This window comes from Zeus faber, assembly GCF_960531495.2.
Source record: "Zeus faber genome assembly, chromosome: 1".
Taxonomy (NCBI): Eukaryota; Metazoa; Chordata; class Actinopteri; order Zeiformes; family Zeidae; genus Zeus; species Zeus faber.
This window is the reverse complement of record NC_137193.1, coordinates 62,561,067-62,588,900: the sequence shown is the minus strand read 5'-3', so window position 1 is coordinate 62,588,900 and position 27,834 is coordinate 62,561,067. Positions and strand designations below refer to the sequence as shown.

Genomic DNA, 27,834 nt, shown 5'->3' with positions numbered 1-27,834 from the left:
TTACAATTTTAATAAGAAAATGTAAACAAAAGAAAATAAACACAATTGGATGAAGTTTTTATTGTAAAACAATTTAAGTTCATATTGAATCAGGTAAAATGAATCGGTCTGGCTTTCTTGTTTTTGTTGAAAGTCAAGCGGCAGAGTTCTGAATCCGTTGAAACCGCTCAGTAGCCTTTTTAAGGAGGGCCAGCAAAACGGCATTGCAGTTGACCATTTGACTTGTAATAAATGCATGAGTTAATTTTTCAGCATCTTTCTGTGTTAGGAAGGACTGTATGGAATGCAAACGCTTTAAGAAATGTGTACACATCCCATGATTTGGATCTACATAGATATATTCAAGATTCAAGATTTTTATTTGTCACATACATATACATACTTCCATACATATATGCAGTGAAATGTAATGAATGATGATATACAGTAGTTGTGTATCATCAGGGTAACAGGATGTTGTTGATGCTTCCATCCTGGAAGATAGCGGAGAGCGGGCTTTCCTGGGAAGTTTTACGAGGCTTTGGAAATGTAATGTAATGTTGAACTGTATCATATTGTGTGTATCCATCCCTCTCAAACGATTGGGTACACATCTAGATACAGGGTCTGCAGTTGCTACCAAAAACTATATAGATAAATTCTTAACACTAAACAACTAACTAACATTGTAACATTTCTTATCTGGTTGGTCTCGAATGTGGCATCAAAGCGGTGCTAATTGACTATTTACAATACAGATTCTTAAAGCAATGAGCCTACATTAGGTTCCCAACACGTTGGAAGTAAATATATTAGTTCAACCACCGAATGAATGAGCAGTTTTTTAGGCTCTGTAGCCTAATTCAGTCCAAAATATAAGATGTATAGCTTCTATCGTTACGTAGCATTAAATGCGCGTGCCTGTCGTGCAAGCATTGAAAGTAGATATGGGTGTTTTCTTATGATTTGTCTGACAAACTGTAATCCTTTCTGACACACTTTGTCAACATTTCCTTTGTTGTGTTTTGTGGAATCCAAAGTACTTGCAAATTTGAGATCTGAGGCTGACTAGTGCATTGTTTACAGTGGTGATCGTCAAAGTGGGGTCTGCACTTAGCCAAGGGGTCTGTGAAAGGTTTTTGGGAAAAAACGTTTTTTAAATAATTTTTGTGTCCTACATCTTAAAATGTTTAAATATATAATGTTTTTGATGCAATATATACTGTACATATATAAGTATCTAATTTTTGATCTTGATTTGTTTTGCTACAATGTTAGTTGATAATTTAATTGATGTTAAATCTATTTCCCTTGAGTTTGGTTTCCTTTTTCCACAACACCTATGTAGAAATGTGAGAAATAGACCTAATGTCAAATGATGTTTTGGGATACACATGACTGTGTCCTGTTTGAGAACCCCTGGTTTACAGTGTCCGACATTTTCTCCTCCTCTGATAATGAATTTGGTTAGGATCTGTGGATTTAAATCAATGTATCTGCGTATCTGACTGTACCTGACTTTGTTGTATAGATTTTCCAATACATATCAGTTAATGTTTACACCCCTAGTATCATATATACAAAGGTCTCCATTTTGACCCTGCTTAACTGTGCTAGTTTGTATCACAGCTCACCAATTTGCAGCATTCATGATGTTTTCCATTTTTCCCCCAAAGGGAGTATCCTGGTTTTGAGTACAACAAACTTCTGTAACAATCAGAGTCAACAGTCTATGCATCTTTTGATCCGAGGGGAGTCATACACAGCAGACTGCTATCAGACCAGTTTAAAAATAAGTTATTGCAATCTCTGTTGTAACCTGTTTATAGTTCAAGTATTGCAGCAGGAAAAAAGGTATAAACCTTAAAGCAGTGGATAGCATAACAAAAAGCACATTGCACCTTGCGAAGGCCAGAATGTGACCTTCACATGGTAGAGTAAGGGATGAATTGACTTGACACATGCTCAGAAAATGTGGCACCTTTAGAATAAAATTTGAGCACTATTGTTATAGGAGTAGAATTACCTCATGATTTGTAACAATTGCATAGTTTGTCTCTTAATACCATGCAAATGCACCATTTTTGGGATTGTAAAATTAAATTTCCAAAATAATAACAAAATACTAAGGCTACCCCATTTCCCCAAATTGTAGAATCATATGAAAGCTGGCATCTGTTGGAATTGAAGAGTAAATATTTTTATTTCAACTATATCTGGGAGAGGTTGCGGAGGGAATCATAGTGTTGTCATAGCGTCTACAGAGTCGAACATCTACAGATCACACCTATTTCACTTGTTTACTTTCATTTCAATTGAGACTGATAAAGTATCCAAAGTTTGTAAATAATATAGTGTTCCTAGAGCCTTTCAAAGACAATCTTAAGGTAAAACCGCCATCCCCACACACACTCAGGAGAGGAGCCCCTGTCATGACACATCTCTATCTGCTCCTGGGCTTATTCCAACTAGCCCACTCCCTATAATAACTGGTGTCTACAACCCCGTCTTCTGTGTCTCTGTGCCGGGGGTCCCTGAAACGCAACTTGGGTGGTGGATGGTAGGCGAAACTGCCACACTTACTTATCCTTGATTTATGTGTTTGCATACACACACCTTCACATGGGACAACATATAAATAGGGTGAACTCGAACTTGTGTTTGTCGTCAGATGATTTGTATGTGTACCTGTATGCCTGTCACTGTGCCTCTCTGTCTCTCGCTATGCTATGTTCAGTCTGTTTGTGCCCCGGTTTCACTTTATGTTTGTTTATTTGCCTGCTTTACCTGTCTGCCTGTGGCCACATCTCTGCCAGCCAACCAGCCTGTTTTTGTGTCAGCCTATCCTGCTTGGGAGATGCCAATCATCTGGAAAATCCCGATTCAATTCAATCATAATTCTTAGGTGACAGTTCATTAAGTATTGTGATGCTGCAATTATTCTGAATCTTGTGATTTGAAATTAAAATTAACTGCAGTTTTGTTAACTATATCAACACAAGCTCATGGAAAACAGCTTAATCATTCTTGGGCTGGGCTGAGACTGGGATGTAAAATTATTTCCTGGCATCGACTAAATTGTGTTGATGTTATCGAGTATTAAAATGTTTTGTGGTATTCCGTGCCAAATTTAAATGACTAAGGAATCAATATCTTCAGTATCAGGTCACTGAGCCAAAAATGTAACTGTTATTATATATTATGTTAAAAGGGTGTGAGTGTATCTACCCACCAGTAGGGGTTTAGGGAGGAAGACGGAGTCTTTCTGTCACTGGGGCACCGACATAAGTTTTTATTAAATAAATGGGAACCAAAAGGCTCGCTGGCCATTACGATAAACAGTAGTAATAATCATAAGTCGTGATGCTGGAGGAATGAGGGCTTCACTAGCTCCTCGTCGGCTGACAAGCTCCGTCTGCCGATCCCTCTCTGCAAGACAGACAAACATTAAGAAAGCCGTGGGAAGGAAACCTAACCAAGCCCCTTGGTCCGCCACATAGGGATATATATATAAAAATAAAAAAAAGTTAGACAAAAATGTTTAATTTTAAGACAATAAATTATCTTTATTTCCAGTATCAATTTAATTTTAAAAGAAGCATAATTAAGGAACTGGTATCTATGTCAAGGTATCGGTATTACACTAGGTGCAGGCACAGAAACAGTACCAGTATCGGACATTTTTCAACAATAACTAACTCCAAACAAGAATTGCAAAAAGTAAATTTACATCCGTCAGCTTTATTTTAGGTCAACACATTGGAGACACTTAGAAGCAGCCATGTAGTCTAATAACTGTACTTCCGCTTCCTGTTCTAAATACTACAGCAAGATGCTATGTTTATGACTTTACGACACTGACACTGACCAAAGCTTGTATAATACCCAATCACTAATTAATTGCTTGATCTTGGACTCTTTAAACTGAGCTACCAAAAATATTAACAGGTAAGACAAGGACAAACTTTTGACTGGGTCCTAACCTTATAACCCTTAACCAAGCCCTTCGTTGCTCACACAATTGTCCATGAAATTTTCATGCCATCCTGTCCTACCTCTGATCTCTGGCCTGAAGTGTTGGTAATGGGACCAAAGAGTTAGACAAGCTGCAAAGCTTGTCACCCCTCTTGCTCAAATGCTCATCAACGCCAATGGGTAATGAGAACCTCAGTTGGCCTGCCTCTCCTCCTACTGCTAGACAGAACACCCAGGATCTCCCAGTCCCTACTCATGAGGTTTGCGGCTGACAACCTCCACACTGCACAGACATGGTAGTAGCTGCTCCCTATTGCCGGGCCGATTCCTCCAAACAGCTATTGAATGCTTTCCAGGGGCCAGATGACACTCCTGAAATGCTACCAGCTGCCCAGATCAACATGGCACAGGCATGGGAGTTTAAATGTGTTTCCCCAAAGCTGAGTGCTCAATTCATCACAGTAACTTGTAGTCTGTCCTTCTATGGCTTCCATATGTTCTTGCCAAAAGCCCAAATTTTCTCCTGTTACCCGAACACTGGACAAACTCCACTATCCGTTCCCTTTTAATGACTACTAATTGTGTAATCTGTGTGTAATTTGATTAGGTTTCCATTGCCTGCGCCCGGTTATGAGGACATAAATTAATTAAAGTTATGCCAATTTCACCTTTGGCTAAAAGACAACTGCTGCAGCCTCCAGTAGCTCTGCCTTTTGAGTAAAGCTTTGTGGCCTGTCTCAGCCATACTAAGAAATAACAGGGCAGGCACAAGACTACTGCCAATCAACTTAGGCCTTACAACTTTCTCTATCACGGCCGTTTTCAAGTTGTTTTAAGTCTCTAAGTCTGCTTTGTTTCAGGACGTTCTCTACCCCTGAATCTGAATAAACCATTCATGCTGTCAATTGCAATGTGTGACCAACCATGCATAATTCTAGACTCAACAGTATTGCCCGAGAGAAATGTATACCTATCATGTATACCTATGTATACCTTGAGCACCTTGCAATGACAAATCCTTTACCAAAACATCCAACATGAATGCAATCAAACACCCCCCTGCAATATCAAGAGTTGCCTTAGGCTTTCCCCCTTGCATTTACATATAAGCCTATTACCTAAATTAGACTGTGTATGTTTTATTGAGCTGAAACCGCACCGGACATTTGTATACTCACAGCTACCTTGCTCACTACCAAACTACCAACTTTGAAATAACTACGTACTTTCAGAGATTAGGTAAAGGAGGCAGTGTCTTGATTTATGTCGAGAATTGGTTCACTGTGCTGACTTAGTTATACTGCAGTGCCTACGAGACTATGCTTATGTCATCCTTGATATTAGTGTTGGGGGAGGGATTGACTTCATGTTTGTCCCAGAATAATATCCTGGATATCCATTGTTCCACCACCTCCCTGAACCCCCAGATGCAATTTGTTATAATGTCATTCAATTAATTACTTGGGCCGATTTATTACTTGGGGATAATTATCACAAAGTTGGATCCAGTTGATATCCAGGCTATACAAATTGCATAGAGATCTATCATTTTTAATTGAGTTCAAAACTAATAATCAAGGTACCAGATAACAGGATTGGTTGGCTTTTCCTTGTTCCATGTTCCAAATCAAAAATGCTGTACTTGATTGACTCGTAAACAGGACAGTGGCTCAGGAGGTTGTATGGGTAGCATGCTAAGGTGTCATTGAGCAAGACAATTAAACCCCTAATTCCTCCGGATGGCTGCATCCATTACTGTATGAATAAGTGTTAACTCACAATAGACAAAAGCGTCTGATCAATGATCGAATATAATGTTATATAATGTAATATCATGTAACGTTCTTGCATTTAATTAAGAAACAGCTCCTCATGCACTTAAATTTGAGGTTGGTCCAATGGCTGATGTATATCTTTGATTGGTTCTAGCCTCTCATGTAAGTCACTTTGGACAAAAGCATCTGCTCAATTAGTGAATGTAAAATGTAACTGAAACATGTAAACAAATGCAATGTAAATATGAAGTCAGGCTTCAGTGTGGCAATTGAAGAAATGACAATAGGCCATCTAAGCAAGCAATAGAGCATAAAAGCGTGATACGTTCATTCTGTGTTGTTGAGTGTTGTTGATCACAGCATCTTTATATTTGTCTGTCTGTTTCCCTTTTTGTATGCATGTCTGTCTGAGTGACAAAACCAAACATGACATCACTTTCCTCACATGAAGTTTATTCAGCCCCCTCAAGTCCTCCATTCACATGTAGCTGACTGCCTAAGTAGCTCTCTAGCTAACTGGATGAGAGGCCGACCTGCACGAATAACCAAGAGAGTGTGAGAGAGATTTTTCAATACTGGAACAAATTAATTTTGTTTTTGAATGCTACTCCGAGTCAGGCTCATCTTTGCCTCCTGTTGCTTTCATTCTGTCTCAGTCATAGACATTAACAAACAGTTAACAAACATGCACATAGAAACACCTCTGTCCATGTTTCTCTCTCGCTACAGAGTCTCTACCACGCACTAGCGTTGTTTTCTGCCTTGCTACTGATTATGAAGTGACACTGAACAATCTGTCAGCTCTCTGCGCTCATGAACCCAGGTTACTATAGACCAGCTATTAGAGTGTGGGTGTGGGTGTGGGTGTGGGTGTGTGTGGGTGTGTGTGTGTGTGTGTGTGTGTGTGGGTGTGTGTGTGTGTGTGTGTGTGTGTGGGTGTGGGTGGGTGTGTGTGTGTGTGTGTGTGTGTGTGTGTGTGTGTGTGTGTGTGTGTGTGTGTGTGTGTGTGTGTGTGTGTGTGTGTGTGTGTGTGTGTGTGTGTGTGTGTGTGTGTGTGTGCGTGCGTGAAGAGGACAGGATGTTTAGGGACAGATGGCAGAGCCTTTTGGTCTGCTATATTTTGAGCAAGTGAGAATGCATCTGAATAGTGAACTGCGGTAGCCTTTCTGTTTGCTTGTCACTTAATGTATGCGTTTGTATAAATCCAAATACATGCACGATTCTGCCTGAAGTTTCCATCTTCTCTCCATGTTCACATTGGTATCCCCTGGGTGCAGCAGTTTCCTCCCACACCTGCCGATGCCCTTGGCCCAAGGCTCTGGATCTACATTTGGCGGTTTGTTTTTCTGCCCACTGCTCCTTAATAGTTATGCGGCGTTCCATCGCGCCAGGTAAATGGAAGTTAGGTCCCTTCAGTTAACAGTCATGGCCGTGAGAGGATGAGATCCTGGGATCAAAGGAGTGGTCATGTTCCAGGGGTTTTGTCCTCCAAGTGGGCGGAACCTGAAGTGACCCCCTTCAATGGCCATTTGTCGAGGGCTTTGTGAGAGGTTCCCATTGGTCGGGGAATTCTCGCGAGCCTGTTAGTTTGCCATGGAAGCGGGCATTCCTCTTCAACACAAGGCATTCAAAACCCTATTCTATGATCTGAATTTTACATCCCATCTCCTTCAATCCTTAATCTCTGTATTACGACGTGTTTGTCAAATACATCTTGAGATAAAAGAAGACAAAATCACACACGTGGACACCTCTTTGGAATGCAAGAATCTGACAACACATACGTGAATGAATCTTTGTAATACAAGAAAATAAACACATACGAAAAATATATCTTTGGGATGCAAGAAGGAAAATGTCAGTAAGTCTTTTAACTGCACAGATAAAAATCGCACACAGAATGAGTCTTTGAAATGCCAGAGGATGAATGTGTTGTATTAGGTTGAAATCTTGGCTTGGGGTAACACCAACACTGGCCGCTAGCAGGCATCCAAGCTCAGTAAATGGAGAGACAGCTGATCATATTTTAACATAACTTTGTTATTATGCATCTCACAAAGACAGGAGTGGTATTGTTCTGCACAATCACCTAAGGAAAAATGTTATAGTGGTTACACATTCATTAAGAAACATTTTCTGTCCAATCTACCTTTTAGGGAAACAGAGTTCAGGTCATATAAATCTCCTGGGCCAAATGGCCCGCACTTCACTGACCCAGCCATTTGTGCCGGGCTACCTTGCTGTTCAAAGTAGGGGAAGTTTTCACAGACAAAAGACCAGGGATGAGTGTGTCTGCTCTTCTAGTCAGCTCCAAAGTGCAGACGGCCTCTCTTTATAGCTGATACAGTGTAGTATAAGACTACAGAGAATGGTAGTGTAATCCCTCCAACACCAATGATTTTACGGATTTCCACTTAGCTATCTCACACTTTTGATGGCTCTTGGTGTCAAGAGTTGTGTAAGTTTTTGTTCTCCGATACCATTTATGTGCAACGTTTTCTCAAATCATGCGGCGCAGAGAGAGTAAAAGGGCAAGTGGGTGATGGTAAGAAAGAGAAATGGAACGTTACATTGCTGCAAAAAACACACTCCTGAACAAGGCAATAAGAGGTGCGTAAAAATGGCAGTTCACAGCGAAGCAGAACTTTTGAGGCAAAAAATACCCATTGGGAAAAAAAAGACAGTGTTTTGCCCACGGTGTGAACCATACACTAGTTCTCAAGTAGTTTGCCCATTGTATACCTACAGTGTTTGGGGACATGATCGCCAATAGATTTGGAATGCAGTGTGTCCTCACTCATTGTGTGAGGACAAACATCATTGACCCGAGGTACATAAGTACCACCCAACTCACCTCTTAACTCCTCCCCTACCCTAACTCACCTCCTGCCAAACCTCTGTCCGACAGGTTCCAGAGGAGGCCTCCCTGCTGACGGCCAGCCCCAGGATGCTGCTGCCGGTGTCGGGCACACTGTCGCCGGCCACTCCCCTCTCCTTCCACCACCAGATCCAGCTGCTCCAGCAGCAGCTGCAGCAACAGCAGCAGCAGACGCAGGTGGCCGTAGCACAGGTGACTCGCACATACTGTTCACACACACTAGGGGTTTCCCGACTACTGATTTTTACTAGTTACCAGGTTTTTCATAATAGTAGTTGATTAGTCGTCTTTTACCTATTATTTAAGCAAGAAGCAGAGTTTGAGTTCTAGTTATTCTGCATTGGCCCCCGAAATGTTCTGACATATTTAACGTACCCACCCATTCCCTGATGTTCTGCATCAACCGCTGTGCTGGTGTGAAGGGGCGCATGCACATTGTAGATGAAGATTCAAGAGATTATGCACAATAAGCTCTAAAAATACTAAAATGTGCATAACCGACACAAGGCACTTGCGCAGGCGGCTGCAAGGGGCTGCGCCACAATCGCGATTCTGGGAAGACGATGAAGCCTCGTCCTCACTTTTCTCTTCAAAGGAACATGGGACCGTGGCAAGGGGGCTTTCGCGACTCTGAGGCAAGCGACTGCGAAACAAGGCACCAACTCTCTAAGGTCTGGGTTCGGGGTAGTGTGACATCTTATAGACGCCAGGGGGGAGTGTCTTGGCCCCCTTAGAGTATTGTGACAACATAGCAACAGACATACACAAGCAGGCAGTTGATGACACACTCGCTGCCATCTTCAATTGTAACAGCGTGAATCACAAACACTAAAACATTGGTCTGTTCTGCGGGTGGAGGTGTGTCCATAGAGGCGTTATGATTGTTTGGTCCGATTTTTTAATACTACATAGCTGAATTAAGATATGAATGTAGGCGCTGGATTGAACTGTCTCCAATTGGTAATGCCTGGAGTGAGAAGGCGTAGGCTGGTGACGTCAGGAATCCGTCTCCATTTATTCGCCGGCTGGACACGTGGCTGGTCTTCCTTCCTCAAACACTAACTTGAACTCAAACTCGCCCTCTTCCCAACCCGAGCCTGGCGCAGCCCCCATCTCCGCAAAAGGAGAGTGATTAAAGAAAGAGTGCACGATTTTCAGTGACATCTAGTCTGACACGGTCGGAGATAATCACAGAATGCAGATTCAGAAACTTTTCAGACTGTTCTCAGATGACATCATGATTTATATTATAGTGATTGTTTAATGTTAAGCCATGAGAATATACTTCAAACTGTATTATGAGCAAGATGTAGCGCCATGAGGACCTATTATTAATAGTCATAGTTAAGTTGGGCACCACCAGGTTTGTAATAAAAGGTGGAAAATTAAAGTTAAGTTTATGGCTGCATGGGTGGCAATAGAGGTCCGTATTCTTCAGGGTCGCGTGTACTTGAGGGGGCTGAGGGGGGGCTTGAGGGGGCTGAAATTCTCACATGGAATATCAGACAAATTTCCAACTACTTCTGAATCAACAATGAATGTTTATTTATAATAAAATAATTTCATAATATGGTAAATGGTTGAGGCAGGAAAAAAGGAGGTAAGTAAAGAGGTTTTCTGGAAATGGGGAAGTATTAACTATAGATTGCATTGGAGGGATTGCATTTGAATGTGTAAAAGGACGCAGCAAACGCACTCTGAGCTGAATAATCAAAATAAAGAGCTCGCCGTGCCCAGGCCAACATCCCCTCGCCATAAGCTTACAGAGCCCCAGCCTTACTGTTTACATCTTTTTGGGTCGCCGTTGCTTCAAATCCTTTGGCATGTTGGTGGCTCATCCAAAAATAACCATATTACCGGTGTTGTGTGGTGCTCCGCACCATTTGAGGTAGAAGGCAGAAGGTTTAAAAATATAAAAAGTATATCTAATTATCTCGACGACCAGGCTGGTTCACGGAGCGTAAACCGAGGTTTCCAAAAAAGAACGAAGAGAAAGAAGGCACTGTTGCAACACGCTAAGGAAAGTAAAGTTTCCATGTAAAAACAGTGGTCACGAAGAAGCAGGAGAGAACTGGGAGACAATGGTGTCTCACTTCTTTTATTTGCGAGGGGGCAGAACCTGAAGTGACCTCCTTCAATGGCCATTGGTTGCAAGGCTGTCGAGAGGTTTCCCATTGGCCGGTTGGAAAGAGGCGTTCCCTTTTGACGTAGGTAATTTCAAGCTCTTCTCTACTATAATGCAGGTATTACATCTGTGTTTGTCAAATATATCTTGAAATAAAAGAAGGGAGAACCACACACAAAAAAATCTTGAACCATGCGAGGGAAAGTCAATATTGTGTTATCAAGCGGCCAGCGTATTCACTTCATATTCACGCCATTGGCAGACTGTTTGGGAGTTTGATAGTGCTTGGATTACTTTAACTGGATTGACGATAATACAGGTACTCCTCACTTAACGACTGAGTTCCGTTCCTAGGACCAGGTCGTTAAGTGAATTGGTCAATAAGCGAGGACCCGTGTTATTTCATGGTAAGGGGCCATTGCGAACGCTAGTGTAGTGAATACTGACCGACTGCGGGAATGAGCCTGAGAACGATGATGCGCGAAGAGATGCTTGACGCTGACTCGCCGGGCACAAAGCGCGCACGCCGCGGTATTGTATGCAGCCCACAACACAGACTGGTCAGAGCTGGTCGTAAGTCCGAATGGTCTTTAAACAGTAGGTCGCTAAGTAAGGAGTACCTATATGCCAGTGTGTAAACATAATGTTTAGTCAGACGCAGGACGCTAGGGGGAGTCCAAGCTCAACAAATGGAACACAGCTTGATCACGTTTTAACATCACATTTCAAATTTTGTCATTTCCCATCCCCCAAAGTCGAGAATAGTATCGTACTTCACAAAATCACCTCAAGGAAAACATTATGGTTGTTACATATTTAGACATAAGTTCAGTCCAACTTGCTCTTGCTCTTAGGGAAACACCGAGCTTCAGAATGCAAATGTTCCTGTAGAAACTGCTCCAGATAATAAGCCGGCCATTTGTGGATTCAACAACAGCATGTGTCCTGGAGTGGTGAGCGGGAAACAAAGGAAATACTAAGGATACGTCTGCTCCTATAGTCTCTTTGGCACCATCGGGTAATTGTCTTGATCTCTGACATCTGTTGTTTTAATGTTCCTGTGGCGTCATGGGAGATGAAAGAAAGTGCACCCCCTTTGATCCTTCGTGGCCTCTTCTTGCAATTATTATCATTAAATATAGACTCAGCCACAACATTTAAACCACCTGCCTAATATTGTGTAGGGCCCCATCTGCCGTGCCTTTGTCATATTCCTCAAACCATTTCTGAACATTTTTTGCAGTCTGGCAGGGCGCATTATCTTGCTGAAAGAGGCCACTGCCACCAGGGAATACCATTACCTTGAAGTGGTGGTATGTGTCAAAGTAACATCCACATTAATGCCAGGACACAAGATTTCCCAGCAGAACCTTGCCCAGAGCATCACACTGCCTCCGACGGCTTGCCTTCTTCCCATAGTGCATCCTGGTGCCATCTCTTCCCCAGGTAGACGACGCACACGCACCCAGCTACCACATCATACACTACTCACAAAAAGTTTGGGATATTCGGCTTTCGGGTGAAATTTCAGGATGGACCTAAAATGCACAATAACTTTTACAGGTGAACTTAATTTGACCTTCTCTAAACTTTTGAATGCACATGTCCAACTGTTCAATGTTTCAGTACTTTTTGCACAACTTGCTGTTCTCTAACAAGGAGCTGAACGGCAAAATTCACAACAGGTGTTTGATCCATGAATCGACCAATACATTTCCTGGTTCAATTAGAATTGGTATTTAAACAGTCCTCTTCATCATGCTGTTCACATTTTGACATCATGAGATCAAGACGACACCTAACAATTCATCAACAGTATCTCGCTATTGCGAGGCTTCAAACAGGATGTTCTCAGAGGGAAGTGGCCACTGAGCTTGGAGTGGCGTCCTTTGGCCACATCCCACACTGATGACCGCTTCATTGTGAACAGTGCCCTGTGGAACCGGATGATTAAAACCACTCAACTCCAGGCACATTTAAGGGCGGTGAGAGGCACCCAAGTGTCACGTCAGACCATTCGAAACCATTTACATCAGCGTGGTCTGCGTGCTAGACGACCTGCTAGGGTACCTGACCACTATTTTAAAGACAAGCCTGTCTGCAACGCCAGCCACTGTTTTACACGTCACAAGCTGATGAAATGGGGAGGTAGTCCAGTGAAATCTCAGGGAGCTGCCGGGCCTCCCTTGTACCGGAGGGGAAGCTTGTTAGATCTGTTAGATCCCCGTCTAGCCAAGAAGTGTTGGCTGGCGACCAGCCTTTATGCGATAGCACATATACTGTACACCAGGGGTGCCCACAGTTTTTTGGCTTGCGAGCTACTTTTAAAATGACCAGGTCAAAATGATCTACCTGCATTAAAAAATGCTAAATATATTTATTTATGTATATAATATTTATTATTATATACTGAGTATACTACCAGGAGCAGCCGGAAGAAGAAGAAGAAGATACTGAGTATACTTTATATAGACAGTGCATGAACCTTTACGGCACAATACAAATACAATAAAATACATTTATAGTCACTACCTTACTCTGATGACTTACTGCTGGTAAGCTGGTATCCAGCCTCAGGCAGGCTTCCCAATGATCATCCATCATGGTGGAACGCTATTTGGACTTTATAATCTTCAAGTGGGAAAAGGCTGACTCACATATATAAGTAGAGCCAAATAATGCAGTCAAGGAGGTAGCACATTTCCTCCTGTTTGGATATTTTTCCTCCGTGAGTAAGTTCCAAAACTGCCCATGAGCCCTGGACTTCAGCTCAGTGTCAGCCTGTAGTGTCAACATCTCATCCTCCACTGCAGACGTGGGGATGGTAGCTCAGGAGGTAGAGCTGGTGGTCTAGTAATCTAAAGGTTGCTGGTTTGATCCCAGGCTCCTCCTGCTAGCATGCTGTAGTGTCCTTGAGCAAGACACTTAACCCCTAATTGCTCCTGATGGCTGCGTCCGTCAGTGTTTGAATAATTGTAAGTCGCTTTGGATAAAAGCGTCTGCTAAATGCAAGGTAATGTAATGTAAAGTAATGTCAATGCAGACCAGTTCAGGTAAGACAGTGTTGCAATTTTTGATGCAAGTGAATCAACCTCAACATCTTCCCTAAATGGGCAGCACATAAATGTAGCGATTGGCTTGAGTAGAGCAAAGTCTTGAAATGTTTGTCAAAGTCTGTCGTGCACTGTCAAGTTGCACACACGCCTTCCCTGGGTCTCCAGCTCTGATACAAGGTTTTGAAAGTTCCCCAAATCATGGTGCTGCAGCTTTGAGGACAGAAGTTACATTTTTTGTTTGAAAACATTAACTGAACTGATCATGTTGACCACCGTTTTGTCTTTTCCTTGCAGCTCTAAATTAAGCTCATTCAACATGTTGGTCAGATCAGTTAAAAATGCCAAGTCTAGCAGCCACTGATCGTCATTAAGTTTCTTGTATTCTGCATTAAAGGAGAAACTCCTTTATCTCTGGACAGAGCTCTTGAAATCTCTGCAGGAATTTCCCCCTACTAGCCATCTCACGTCAGTGTGTAGTAAGAGGTCAGAGTAGTTGCAGTCAGCATCCTCCAGGTGTGCACAGAACAATCGTCTTTGAGGAGATCTCGATCGAATAGAACAGGCAATTTTCGTTGCCACATCCATTATCGCTTTCAAGTTTAGCATTTTTGTACATAGTGCTTGTTGGTGTATTATGCAGTGCTAGTTAAGGAAGTGGGGAAAGCATGGACCTCCCTGCACTTGGAAATAAATGCTGGGTCAAATCATCGCCCATTACTTTACAGCGCACATTTTTCTGGTTTATTTTTAAAGTCACAAAACAACGAGTCAGCTGCCTCAACAAAGGCCTCTTTTACCATCTCTACATCTTGGAACCTCTTACACTTTATGATGGCGTGACACACCCGGAATGATGCTTCGTTGGCTGCCTTTGCTTTTGGATTCAGCTATGTGAAAAATGACTGCTGTCCGATTTACTGCGATTTCAGTTCAGTCACCTTTCTCTTTCTCAGCTCGCTCTTTGGAGGGAAATCAGTGTCGCCGAAAAAGGGAAATGTGCGAAACTGTTCATAAAAAATTATGAACAGTTTCGCACATTTCCCTTTTTCGGAATACCAATGGAAGATTGACAGATCAGACAAACGCACTTCGAGTGTGACATGGTGAAATAAAAAGTCCTCCCCTCATTCCATGGGGAAGTGGTAAGCTTTTGGTTTCTTACTTTGTCCGGCTCCCCCACTCATTTTTTATATCCCTTCTTTAGTAGATATAAATTGGAAGGCTAACTAGGTCACTTAGCTTGCTAAAGTTTTGCAGTAGCTCACACGTTTTCTACGTGGTGACCCGTGGGTTAGAAGAGTAGTAGTTGTAGTCTAAGTAGTTGTGATTGTAACCCAATGAACAACGTTTTCAGCCACATTAGACTGGCCGCCCTGTAGGTCAATCAAGTAGCAAATGCCCAATGCAGGATAGATGATAGCATCTAAAACATCTAAAAAAAAAGATTTGACTGGCACGCAATCTACCCGCACTACCTTCGCGATCGATCGACCCATTGGGCACCCCTGCTGTACACGTTTCCATTGTTGGGTGTTACAGTAATATATTACTTTTAGCAGTAACAAAGTAATATAACACGTTACTTAGACAATTTCTGTAATATTATTACACTGACATATGTCAAGTAATGCGTTACCATCCGAAATAAAGTCTTTAAGTCTGGTTGGTGCCGGTACTAGGACATCAATTTATATATAAATAAAACAGAAACTACTAAAAAACCGGCGCAACCAACAATCTGTGGTTATTTTTATCTGTGTTTCATGTTGACACATGCACAAGCCTGTGTCTCTCTCTAAGACAGACATTCCAACGTTTCCACAGAGCACTTCCATTCTGATAAACGCTCCACAGGTGATCGCCAAGCCTTCATTCAAACGTAGACAAGAAGTTCAGCAGCATATCGGAAAAGCGAAGAAGTAGAAGCGTTTCAGTGTGTTAAGACTATATATGTGTTGATTACAACATTTATGAGCAGTTAATAATATAATTTATTAGCAGTTAAATATGCATTTATTAACACTTAACTATGCTTTTATGATGTGTTAATAAGACTAAGTGTTAAATACATCATTTATTAGCAGTTAACTATGTCGCTATCTCGACATTTTGTAGCTGCCAGATCTAAAGCAAGAACATTGCCTTATTAAGGTTAATAAATCCTCAAGAATAATTCCAAGAGTAAGCTCTTTGGAATTATTTTTAAATTTTTTAGTTTTCATCACTTTCACATAAATGGCAACCACATGTGGCCACAAAGAACATTTTATAAAACATAGCCTCAACCAGGCCTTTGAAAAAAATATAGTACAGTTATTAATACCATTACAGTATCTTTCAACCTTGAGGTAAATTGTATATTGTAAAAAATATTCTGAAGAAGTTGTATAAAACATCAGTAATCGCATCAACACAAGTTGGAACCAGCAACCAACACCCAGTTTCATACCAGAATATGATGATAATAATAATAATAGTTGAAGGCATCCGCTATCCTGTTGTTTTCCATGGAGTACTGTGTGGTTAGACGGCGCTTCCCTCCCACGATGTGACAGAATCAACAACACATGACGCTCGCTCCGACCAATCAGGAACACCCTTAATTTGCAACTGAAATTATTTCTGTATTTATTTTTATTTTGTGGTTTCTCATATGAGCTGAACATTGACTGAAATGATGTGTGTATTTAATTTATTTTATTTATATTGCATTTTCAATTATAAATATTCTTTGAAATAATCGATAATGAAAATTACAGCACATAATATTTCTAGCATCATATATTCAGACCTGCCAACCTGCATGAATTTTATGTACCAACTACGCAATTCTTATTCAAAATACACAGGTACGAAATGCACGCTGAAACTACGCAAGAAAGAGTGTGTGTGTGTGTGTGTGTGTGTGTGTGTGTGTGTGTGTGTGTGTGTGTGTGTGTGTGTGTGTGTGTGTGTGTGTGTGTGTGTGTGTGACCCACTGCAGATTTTAGGTACTTTTGGTGCCATTTGACTTACACGTCATTTGAAAGTAGAGAATCAGAGCTTCAAAACAAGGTGACGTTTGTGCGAATCAAGCAAATATTTTTTCAGATTTTTTTTAGCGTAATGTCATTGTCGATGAAGTGCGCACAGCAAAGGCTGATGAGAAGATCTGTATTCGTATTCATATTTTTGTGTGGCAGATCAGCAGCACATCTTTTGCCAAATATGTGTGATGGTCTATGCAAGTGTAAATGTCAGCACTTTAAATGTGTATTTATATTATAGTCAAGTCGGAGGCGTGGTAAAGCTACTGATTTAACCTTTTTGACTGTGCATTTCCTCTTTCCATATCTTTATGTATGTTTTGCCACGCTATTAAGTTTACGTCGCTTGTTCAAAAGGCTCCGCCTGATTAGATTGTTTGCCTTGCACAGCAAGTGGCATCATTTACAGTATTTACTGACACCACAGCCCTTTACAATGTGCATATGGCGAACAAATGAAATGGCATTCAGCAGCCCTATGTCCATTCAATGTCAAAGTGCCTCTTACTCAGTATGCCGGAAAAGTGAACCCTGAAGAAATTCATAGACTGAATATATATGTTTTGTGAGACTGAACAAAATTAGTTTCTTGCCATTATAAATGTATTTAAACAATTGTGCTTTTCCACAAAAAAAACAGAATATATTAATTTCCTGCATCATAACAATTCGTCCTTTGTCAAGGAAAAAAATGCTATGCTACACCAATCAGCCACAATATTAAAACCACTGACAGATGAAGTGAATTACATTGATCATCTCATTCCAGTGGCACCTGTCAAGGGGTGGGATATATTAGGCAGCAAGTGAACAGTACGTTCTTGAAGTTGATGTGTTGGAAGCAGGAAAAATGGGCAAGCGTAAGGATCTCAGCTACTTTGACAAGGGACAATTTGTGTTAGCAAGACGACCTGGTCAGAGCATCTCCAAAACGGTATGCAGTGGTTAGTACCTACCAAAGTTATCCAGGGAAGGACAATCGGTGAACCGGCAACAGGGTCATTGGCGCCTAAGGCTCATTGATGCGCCTGGGGAGCAAAGGCTAGTCCGTCTGGTCAGATCCCACAGAAGAGATACTGTAGCAAAAATTTCTGAAAAAGTTCATGCTGGCTACGATAGAAAGGTGTCAGAACACACAGTGCATCGCAGCTTGCTGCGTATGGGGCTGCGTAGCCGCAGACCAGTCAGACTGCCCATGCTGATCCCTGTTCACCGCACATGAGCATCAGAACTGGACCATGGAGCAATGGAAGAAAGTGGCCTGGTCTGATGAATCACCTTTTCTTCTACATCATGTATCCACATGATGTGGGAAGGGTAAGGGTCCGATTCGATGGAGCATCTGTGGGATGTGCTGGAACAACAAGCCCAATACATGAGGGCCCACCTCGCAACTCCCAGAACTTAAAGGATCTGCTGCTAACGTCTTGGTTCCAGATACCACAGGACACCTTCAGAGGTCTTGTGGAGTCCATGCCTCGACTGGTCAGCGCTGTTTTTGTGGCACGACGGGGACCTGCACAATATTAGTTGTTATTAATGGTGGATTTAATGTTTTGGCTGATCGTTGTATATATGGGGGGGGGCATTGCCATAAAGGAAGAGAGGAATCGAAAAAGAAAGGGTGGGAGGCAGGGAGACAGAGTGGACTATTAAGTTTCTATTTCTTGTTTTTTGGCACAGACAATCGCCTCACTGCATGCCACCAGACCCAACACATACATGAACACACACACACACACATTCAGATGGAGTCTCTCTTGCATAAGACACAATTCAGCCCGGGGCTCATTCTCAAACAGCCTTAATGAGGAAGGAGAGCTTACTTCACCAGTGAAGGTCAAACAGCACAAAGTAATAACCTGATTAGCCATCTCGAATAATGCTGCAGCTGCGAGCCGACACGCAGGAAACTGAGAGATTGTTCACTGGCATATCAATAAGCCATGTGCCGAAAATGGCATACCAGTCTAAACAGTTGTTTTTTTTAGTTTTTTTTAAAGGAAGACAAGTGGCAACAATAAGATTTTACACTTTGCACTATAATGTGTCATCACAATTACGGCAAAACAAAAACGGTGGTTTTGTTCTCGCTTAAATTGCATTTTTCAGTTGAGAATTCTAATGCCACAAGCAGTGCACTATGTTGGCTTTTATTAGATGTTTCTCTTTTGTTTGTTTGTTGTTGTTTTTGGTCTTCCGATAGCCCCGAAATAATTAAATACGTTAATTTTGCCCCTCCCCACACACAAATACACACACACACACACACACACACACTCTCAAATATAAAGCTCTTGACTCTCTTGACTCGTCTGAGAGGCCTGTCGTGGGCAGCGCAATGACAGGCAGCGACGGTAATCCCATATGGAAAAAGTGCATCCTCAGTCTGTGAAGTGACAGCCTGCAACCTAAATTGCTACTTCTCCCACACCTCTGTGATGTGAGAGCCAGGAACCGTGGGTAACAGCAGCTGACTTGTTGAATCATTCCTAAACCATTTAGCAATGTTTTTTGTTGTTGTATTTACAGTTTTTGCTGCATTATGAAGTGGTGTTGGCATGTTACCACATAGAGATGTTTCTGGATTCATATCTCGCGATTGATGCTGCTTTGATCCTGCCCTGCGGCAGTATTGAGGAGGCTCTTGAGATTTATTTTGCAATAAAAAAACAACACGAGCGGTAGTGTGCACCAACCACCACCAGGTAATACATGTGAACAGTCCAGAAAGGACGTATCTCAGCCGTTAATGTTCCGTATTGGCGTCATGTGGGAAAAGTATCATGTCGATGTTCTGTAAAAGTCGTTCCCTAAATCTCGACACTCTCGATCTAATATCATTTGGGAAAATGTCGTTATGGCTGTGGATAGAAGTTTGTGTGAATGGAAACAGTAACATTGCCATAAAGTAGGGGTGGAGGCAGAGTGGAATCCAAATAGTGTTTTTTTTACGAATATTTATTTCACACAAATATTTTAAAAATTATTTGTTTTTGGGAAGAAAAAAAAACATTTGGGAGGATTTGTCCGATCCGAACCGTGGAGCTCAGCTGCAAAGACAGAAACTGAAACACGTCCAGTCTCAATGGCGACAGTTCTTTATATTCTTAAATTGTATTATTTTTCTTCTTAAAAATGCCACTCGGACCCTAGCTATGTCTTTTAGAGTTAGGGGTGTGGTGCGGGACATTGGGCACAAGAGCTTCGCTTGCCTGCCGCCTGCAACGCACCGCAGGGCCGGAGGGAGCGAGCGGACAGGAAGAGGGGGAACCGGTGGAGAATGTCCGTTCTCCAGAGGCAGAGCGTGTATGATGATCACACTGATTTAATAATTTTGGGTGGGGATTATTGTGTCTGGGCACAAGGGCTCTGTCCCCTGTCAGTTAGCAGAGGGAAGAGTCCGTGGGGCGGGAAGACGGGGAGTGAAGTGTTGGTCTAAAAACCAATTTGGTTGCCTAGTCTCACACGCGGCTCGCGTGACATAATGCATAATGCTTGTACTTTACATAACGATTGTGCGAGATAAACTCTTATTTTAACTTTATTTTTTTCTTGTTTCAGTTTTTTATTCTTATCTACATGAATACTAAAATCGATACAGTGGTGCCAAGTATCCGTACGATAACTGTTAATAATCCCCACACCCCTCACGCCTCCACCTGGCTGGAAAGTTTCCACTGAGTGGCGAAATGGTGATAAAAAGTTATAAGGACATTAATACGGATAGCATTCTCATCCGGTTCCTGCGCTTGAATAAAATAAACATTAAGCTTTTAAAAACATTCCTGTGTTCTCTGGGATGATTGAATGAGCTCAAGACAATGAACGAATGAGACAAAGAATCCTTTATTGTTACAGCCAATATGTGTTTCAGAGGTGATACTGTATGGAATGTGACGCCAAGAAATTTGATGGTACGATAATCGTACTACTCAATATCACGATTTTCGGTATATTGCAATACAGGTACTCCTCAATTAACGACCGAGTTCCGTTCCTAGGACCGGGTTGTGTATTTCACGGTAACGGGGCGTGGTGATTGCGAACGCTAGTGTAGTGAATACTGACAGACTGCTGGAACGAGACCGAGACTGAGAACGGTGATGAGATGAGATGTATACAGTGTATACAGTATGTATAGTATATAAAGTGTATATGGTATATAAAGGGTGATGAGGTGCTTGATGCTGAGACGCTGCGGTATTGTACGCAGCACCCAATACCGACTGGTCAGAGAGCTGGTCGTAAGTCCGAACGGTCGTTAAACAGGTAGGTCGTTAAGTGAGGAGTTCCTGTATTAGGTTTTTTTCTCTCTGTATAGATATAAATATATACATATTTAGAATTTTTCGCATATTTTGGAAAGGGCATTTCAATATTTAATATTCCTTTGGGTGTACCTTTTTGTTTGCACTTGGATAGTCGTCGTGTGATCCTAACAGGTCAAACCGAGCCCAAACATATGAAAACACAACCCCACTGAAGAAAGGGTGAATGGAGAAATCAGCGCTCTTTCACTGAAAGGTGAAAATTATCTGGTGAACCCCAGAAATCAGCCGGCGACTCCACAGATTGAGAACCACTGGTCTATTGCAGTGGGGCGTATAACATACTATACGGTTGAGGAGAATCACACTGGTTTATTTTAACATATTATTTAAAAATCAACGATTATTTTAAAAGATTTGATTGAATAAACCCTGCATCCTTGGGTGAGCTGCTCCATGCTCCAGCCAGGGAGGGAGGGAGGGAGGGAGACCCAATATTCATTGCAATCTCTGGGGATTTTAACCATGTTACCCTGACAAAAACACCAGGTTCTCCCACTTTGTGAAGTTCCTCATTAGGGAAAAGGAAAGAAAAGTTGTTTGCATAGTCAGACAAATCTTCCCTTGGAAAACACTATTTGTGCTTTAGTTGGATTCGGATCCACCCCTACTTTATGGCAATTTTACTGTTTCCATTCCCACGCACTTCCATTCACAGCCGTACCGGCATTTTCCGAAGTGATGCTAGATGCTAGATTGAGAGTGGGAAGATTTAGGGAATGGCTTATACAGGACATCGACACCGGTTGCTTTTGCCACACAACGCCAACACGGAACAACCATTCACACTACGCCAACATTCGACAATCACGATTCATCACAATTTTTACTGTGGCACTTCTGCCTGCCACACACCACCCAAGTGACGTTTTCAGGGCCATCTGACAGAGACACAGGCAATGGGGTTGAAAAAACACCAGTTTTATTGTAGAGATTTGGCAAGATGGAACAAGCCCGTAGCAGAATGACAAGGGCTCCTCTCGTGTGTGTGTGGGGATGGGAGTTTGACCTGTTGCTCGTGGATTGGTCTAATGAGCAACAGTCATACCCGGGCCCAATTACCTAGACCCAAGACAGGTGTGGCTGTCTTGTGGTGTGGTAAAAAAAGGTGTGGCACGTGTTATAGATATTATAGAACAGGTCGGCTGCACCACCCTAGCCCTCGAACATACCCTCCCTGGAGCAGCTCTTTGTCTATCCATCGCTAAGCGCAGTGGATTAAAGTAGATCAGTCTTTGTCAGAGGTCCTTGACTATGTGGAGGTGAGAATTATCGAAGCGGAGACCGCTTAGACCTTGGAACCAAGAAGAAGTCTCACTCGCAACTCCATCTTCTCTCTTTAATCCCAGCCGGGTTCTTGATTTGTACACGGACTGGCCTTTAGACCGTAAGGGTGGTAAAAAGATTTAGAAATATAGAACCCAGTGAAGTGGTAGATCACAGAGAGATAATGGTACACAAGGTGTAGGTTTTAAATCTGTTTTGAAGGTGACATCAGGGCGAAGGTTTGGTATGTGTTTGGTATGATGGGGCAGATATTAAATAAAGAGTTACTCGGAGAGAACTTGAGGAAGAAAAGTATTCATGTTGGATTCCAACTTCTTGACATTATTCTCTTCCAGGTTTTGATAGACTATTGTTCCTTCTAGTGGTTGATATTACACATTGTTGCAACTTTAAAAGCTAAAAGTTAGAATGCCTCGAATGTTGGTTCACGTCTTTCTTTTATTTGAATCCCTGTTTTCATCCAAGCAGTAATGACACTCACACTGCTTGCCTTGTCATGGGGAATGAAGGATTCACTTTGTGCTTCTTTTGGACCATTCAGCAGATTTTTAACCTCAACAGATTTATCTCGCTAAGATGCATTAAAGACCATTATGACTGCGGATGGCACGTCACTAGAATGGGGCCAGCCGCATTTAACCCCCCCAAAAAGAAGATTTGGGGGCGATTGTTGCTAAGAAAGAATATCTGTGTGTGTTTTTGTATGTATGATTGTGCATGGCTTTAGAGTATTCTGTGTGAGAGGAGATGAATGGGAAGATTCTCTGCACGGCCGCCTCGAATGAAAATGGAGCATCTCTGCCTGGCATTGCCTGACTTTAATCTCGGACACGATGGCACAGCCTAGCATGAGTTTACACGAGGATCATACCAATCAATACCGTTACACTTATATCTATATTCGATATTCATGCATTGTGTATGTTCATTGAGTGTTCACATAGAGTCTTCGTCATGTGGGAAATGTGCCATACAATTCAAGTTTGGGATGTGTTTGTGACGCAAAACTCATTGATTTTGTGTGTGTGTTGTGTCTGCAATATCATGCATGCATGTGTTGTTTGCCTGTGTGTGCAAACATGAAGATAAAAGGAGGCTTCATATACATCATCAAAAAAATTGAATCATTTTACTTATTCGATCTTAGAGGTGATCTCCATTCAAATGTTTGAAACAAACTGCATTCCTCCTTATTATTTCTGAATAAAGAGTGGAGGGTTTCTTTTTTATTTTTTTGTCATCATGTGCGGACTCCCAAGCTACATGGCCAATTTTGTCAGCGGTGAGGTTAGAATTAAAGACAGATCAAAATGCTTTAGGGAACTCTCTCTCTCTCCATCTCGTCTTGTCTCCCCTCGTCTTGTCTCATCTCATCTCAATGAGCAGGATTGGCACACATGAAGTTGTTTAAACCAACTCTGATAGAACATGAAACAGTCACTAAGTTCCAAAAATATCACATGAAATTCAAACTCAACCCTACTTCGTTACATTAAGTTCATTTTAGCTTCAGGTATCAGAGAATTTTTGCAAGTAAGAACACACACAGTGCGACACACTTTAAGGCCAAGTAAAATTGGTAATCTCATCATTTTCAATTAAAATAATATTAATCAAAATGATATAGTTCAAGTTCAAGAGGTTATTTGTCACATACACATACATACTGTCATACATATATGCAGTGAAATGTCATGACACCCAGTGATTACGCACAATAAGCTCTATAAGCTCTAAAAATACTAAAATAGTAATTGACAGGAGGTGCTCGCGCAGGCGGCCACAAGGGGCGGCGCCACAATTGCCTATAATTATATATAATTATATAATGGTAATAATTGTCTGTGTTGTATTAAATATACATTTAAATCCTCCTAAATGAAACTTACCTTAACTTACCTAGAAGTTATTGCCAATACTTTTCATATTTCACAAAGGTGAGATGTACAGGTATATGGGATCCTGGCTGAAGCACTGCATGGGTGTTCCATCTGTTCGCTGAAGCAGCCGTTGCTGTCAGCCATGTTCCCTGGTGTAATGGAAATTGCTCAGGGTCAGGAACCATCTCAGGGTAGTAGCAATCATTGTAATGATGCCCCCTCCCCCTACCACTCTTTAGGTTCACTTGCTTAAGGACCAACTGAGTGCAGAGGCTACGGCGCGTCTGGAAGCCCAGGCCAGGGTCCACCAGCTGCTGCTTCAAAACAAGGACCTGCTGCAGCACATCTCCCTGCTGGTCAAACAGATCCAGGAATTCGAGACCAAGTTCTCCGGACCAGACTCCAGTAAGTTCTTGGTGGGGGGGGGGGGTTCTGAAGATCTCAGGCATTCCCTTAGACCAGTGGTTCTCAACTCCAGTTCTCTCCTATCAGAGGTAGTTAATTAAACACAGCAATTCAGAAAAACGGCATTAGAACTTCTGATGGACATTGGCCTTAATTGTCCAGCAAAAAGCAAATCTAGTGACACTAGAACAGGGGGGGGGACCTTTTGGTTTTGGCTGAACCAAGAGTTTTGAAGACCATGTGAGGTGCATTCCAAGTTTAAAATGTATTATGTTCCTCCATATACAATAAACAACTGCAAAAGGAGTCTTCCTTATAATATTAATTTATTTTCTTCGAGATCTGTTTTAGCAGTACTGCATAAGTAGCTGATTAGTTTTACCAACAGTTCCATTTTTGTCTCTTTGTCTCTCTGCAGTCAAGTTTTTAAACTTGTACATTTTGCTTCAAAACAATACTTTTTCTTTTTATCAGTGCATTTAGATATTGCCATTTAATATATTCAGAACTCATCGTATACATAGTACTCATATTCAGGCATGCACATTTTTGTCATTCAGGCTGGATCTGTACTTTGACTTGTTGATGTTCACTGAGAAGGTTTGCTCACAGATGAACAGGAACAACCTACTTTGGGGCAGTTGTCTTGTGTTGAAACTTGCCGTCGCTCAAAGAGGTGTAGCACTCAGACAGAGTGGATGTCTCAAACTTGCCTCTAAGTGTGGAGTCACAGAAACATAGATACTTTATATTTGCTAATGTCTTGACAAAGCAATCACCACTGGAAACAGCTAAAAACACGCTGAAATGTGTATTGTTACCATCAAGGGGTTTCTGCCTCTCGTCCCACTGCGTAATGGCCCATTACACAGAGACAATGGCCGGAGAATGACTGAAGAAACAAATAATCCCAAATTCTATAATTCAGATCATTTAGATCATGTAATAATACTAGTAATAATAATGTAATGACAATAACATCTCAAATATTGTGATTCTGATATAGAATTATATAATATAATCAGTTGAAGCTCTGGGAGCCTTTTCAGACACCCTCTCAGGCTCCGCAGAGCCATCCTTCAGGCAAGGATCAGATTCCAACGGGACACAAGAAACTGTTGCGTCCTCTGCCTGATGGAGACATGACTGAACCCGCTGGTGCTGGACCACGCCATACGTCCAGCTGAGGCCGCGCCGACAGATCGGGGGAGTCAGGGGAATCCAAGGGTGGAGGTGTCTGCCTCATGATCAACAGCAGCTAGTGTAACCCCAACGACATCAAGACTCTCTCCTGCTCCTGCTCGCCTAACCTGGAACAGCTGACCATCTAATGCCGTCCATTCGACCTTCAAAATCTTTAATCTTTCCATTGCTTTGCACTGGTCTGAGACTGTGTGTTAAACTGTGGATCACACTGAAGACGAAGACAATGCAGCAAAATACAATTGCTGAGATTCCTAAATAAAATGAAATACGAAATACCTAAAAAATAACACCTCAACCTCATCGAGGTAACACTAGTTATGAGATTAAACTACTATGAAAGTTGTTTTTCAACCCAGACCCTATTCCATTATTTCCATTATTTATAACTTGCAGTGTGCTTTGCTATTGAGAAACTTACCACTCTGCTGCAGCTTCTCATTGTGCTTGAATGCAATCCAATGGGGCAAACGTTTAAACCTTGGAAAAAAGACGTGAATATCTGGGACGCTCATAATGTAGTCAGCCCTCATAAGAGTCATTTCAGAGTTTCTCATCCAAATACCTCTTCAGAATATACTATATGTATTGATTCAGAAAGTCCTTGAAAATTGCCTTCTCCCTCTATCTAAGAACTCAGTGAAAGCCTAAATATTGGATCAGAGCATTGACCTGTACTGTATATGTGCTCTCTCTCTCTTTCTCTCTCCCCTCCCCAGTGGGGTCCCAGGACAGCCTGCTGGAGATCACCTTCCGTTCCACCGTGCCGCCGGTGCTGTGCGACCCTACCACCCCCAAGCCCGAGGTGGCCATGCTGGGCTCAGGAGACGGGCGCGGCAGTGGCACCGCCTTCCCCCCTTCGTCTGCCACGGCTCTGGGAAGCCCCCTAGGTAGGGACCACTGTCTCCTCAAGCTGGAGCACTTCCGCTTCCTCCCCGGACCCCCCGGGGGGCCCCTCCCCCTTACACCTCCTCCTCCGTGGCTGACAGTCGAAGGGGGCGGAGGAGGAAGAGGCCTCGATGATGACGACGACAACAACGGACGACCCCTCGAGGGTGGTTATGGAGGCGGAGGCCCAGACATCAGCCGCTTCCGCGAGTCAGGCATCGCCTCTGAGTACGAGTCAAACACAGACGACAGCGAGGAGGAGGAGGAGGAGGAGGGGGAGGAGGAGGAGGAGATGGAGATCTATGGCTGGGGGTCGGACGGGGAGACCCTGAGGCTCCTGAACGTTTTGAACAGACAGGGCGCCCCCGACTGCCTGGGAGATGAGATAGCCTTATGATGCGTTGGCAACACGTCTCTCCACTTTCCCTCTTTACCGTACAAGCGAGTTAGCACTAAACACAATTAGCCTTTAACCGTCTTTGTCACCTTGTTTAATAACCTTCTCGCAACCCAAAAAACGAACAACGTAGCGGAACGTCTGTCTGAAACGCACACATGTATACACTCAAGTTTTCACTATCGCACAGGCCGTTGGAACGTTTTCTCAGGAGAATGGGTTTTTTCGTGCGGGTGTTTACCCATCATTTGTTGTTCGTCGCCCATGCTACAAATACCTGCTAACCCGCAATCCTTGCTTATTTTCTTTCCCATGCACCTCCGTTTAACACGGCCATTTGTTTGTATCTCTTCGACAAGACTTTTCCCAGAAACTTTCCTTCTTTCTCTTTCGAAAATATTCTGTTTTGATGATGGGAGCTTCTTCGTCTTCACTACCCGATTGTCTTTTGTTAGAATTCCTCGCTGAAAGGCAGCAGGACTCACACTTGCCAATGTTTCAACCTCAGAAATGGGTGGGGGGGGTTTTCCAAAACTCAAGTTGAGTGAGAAAAACTTAATTCCTTAAAAAGCTTCTACAAAAATCCTTAAAAAGGGGGAATGTTGTATATGCGATCATATATAATTTTG

General features: G+C 42.3%; 1 protein-coding gene across 1 annotated transcript in view; it reads left to right on the top strand.

Annotated features, from left to right (window-relative positions):
• Positions 1–27,834, top strand: part of LOC307239703 (carboxyl-terminal PDZ ligand of neuronal nitric oxide synthase protein-like) — a 174,135-nt gene that overhangs the window by 126,158 nt on the left and 20,143 nt on the right. The window contains exons 8-10 of the mRNA XM_080013228.1: positions 8,638–8,799; positions 24,552–24,717; positions 26,640–26,810. Coding sequence (XP_079869354.1) covers positions 8,638–8,799; positions 24,552–24,717; positions 26,640–26,810 — 499 coding nt within the window. The remainder of the gene's footprint in view (positions 1–8,637; positions 8,800–24,551; positions 24,718–26,639; positions 26,811–27,834) is intronic.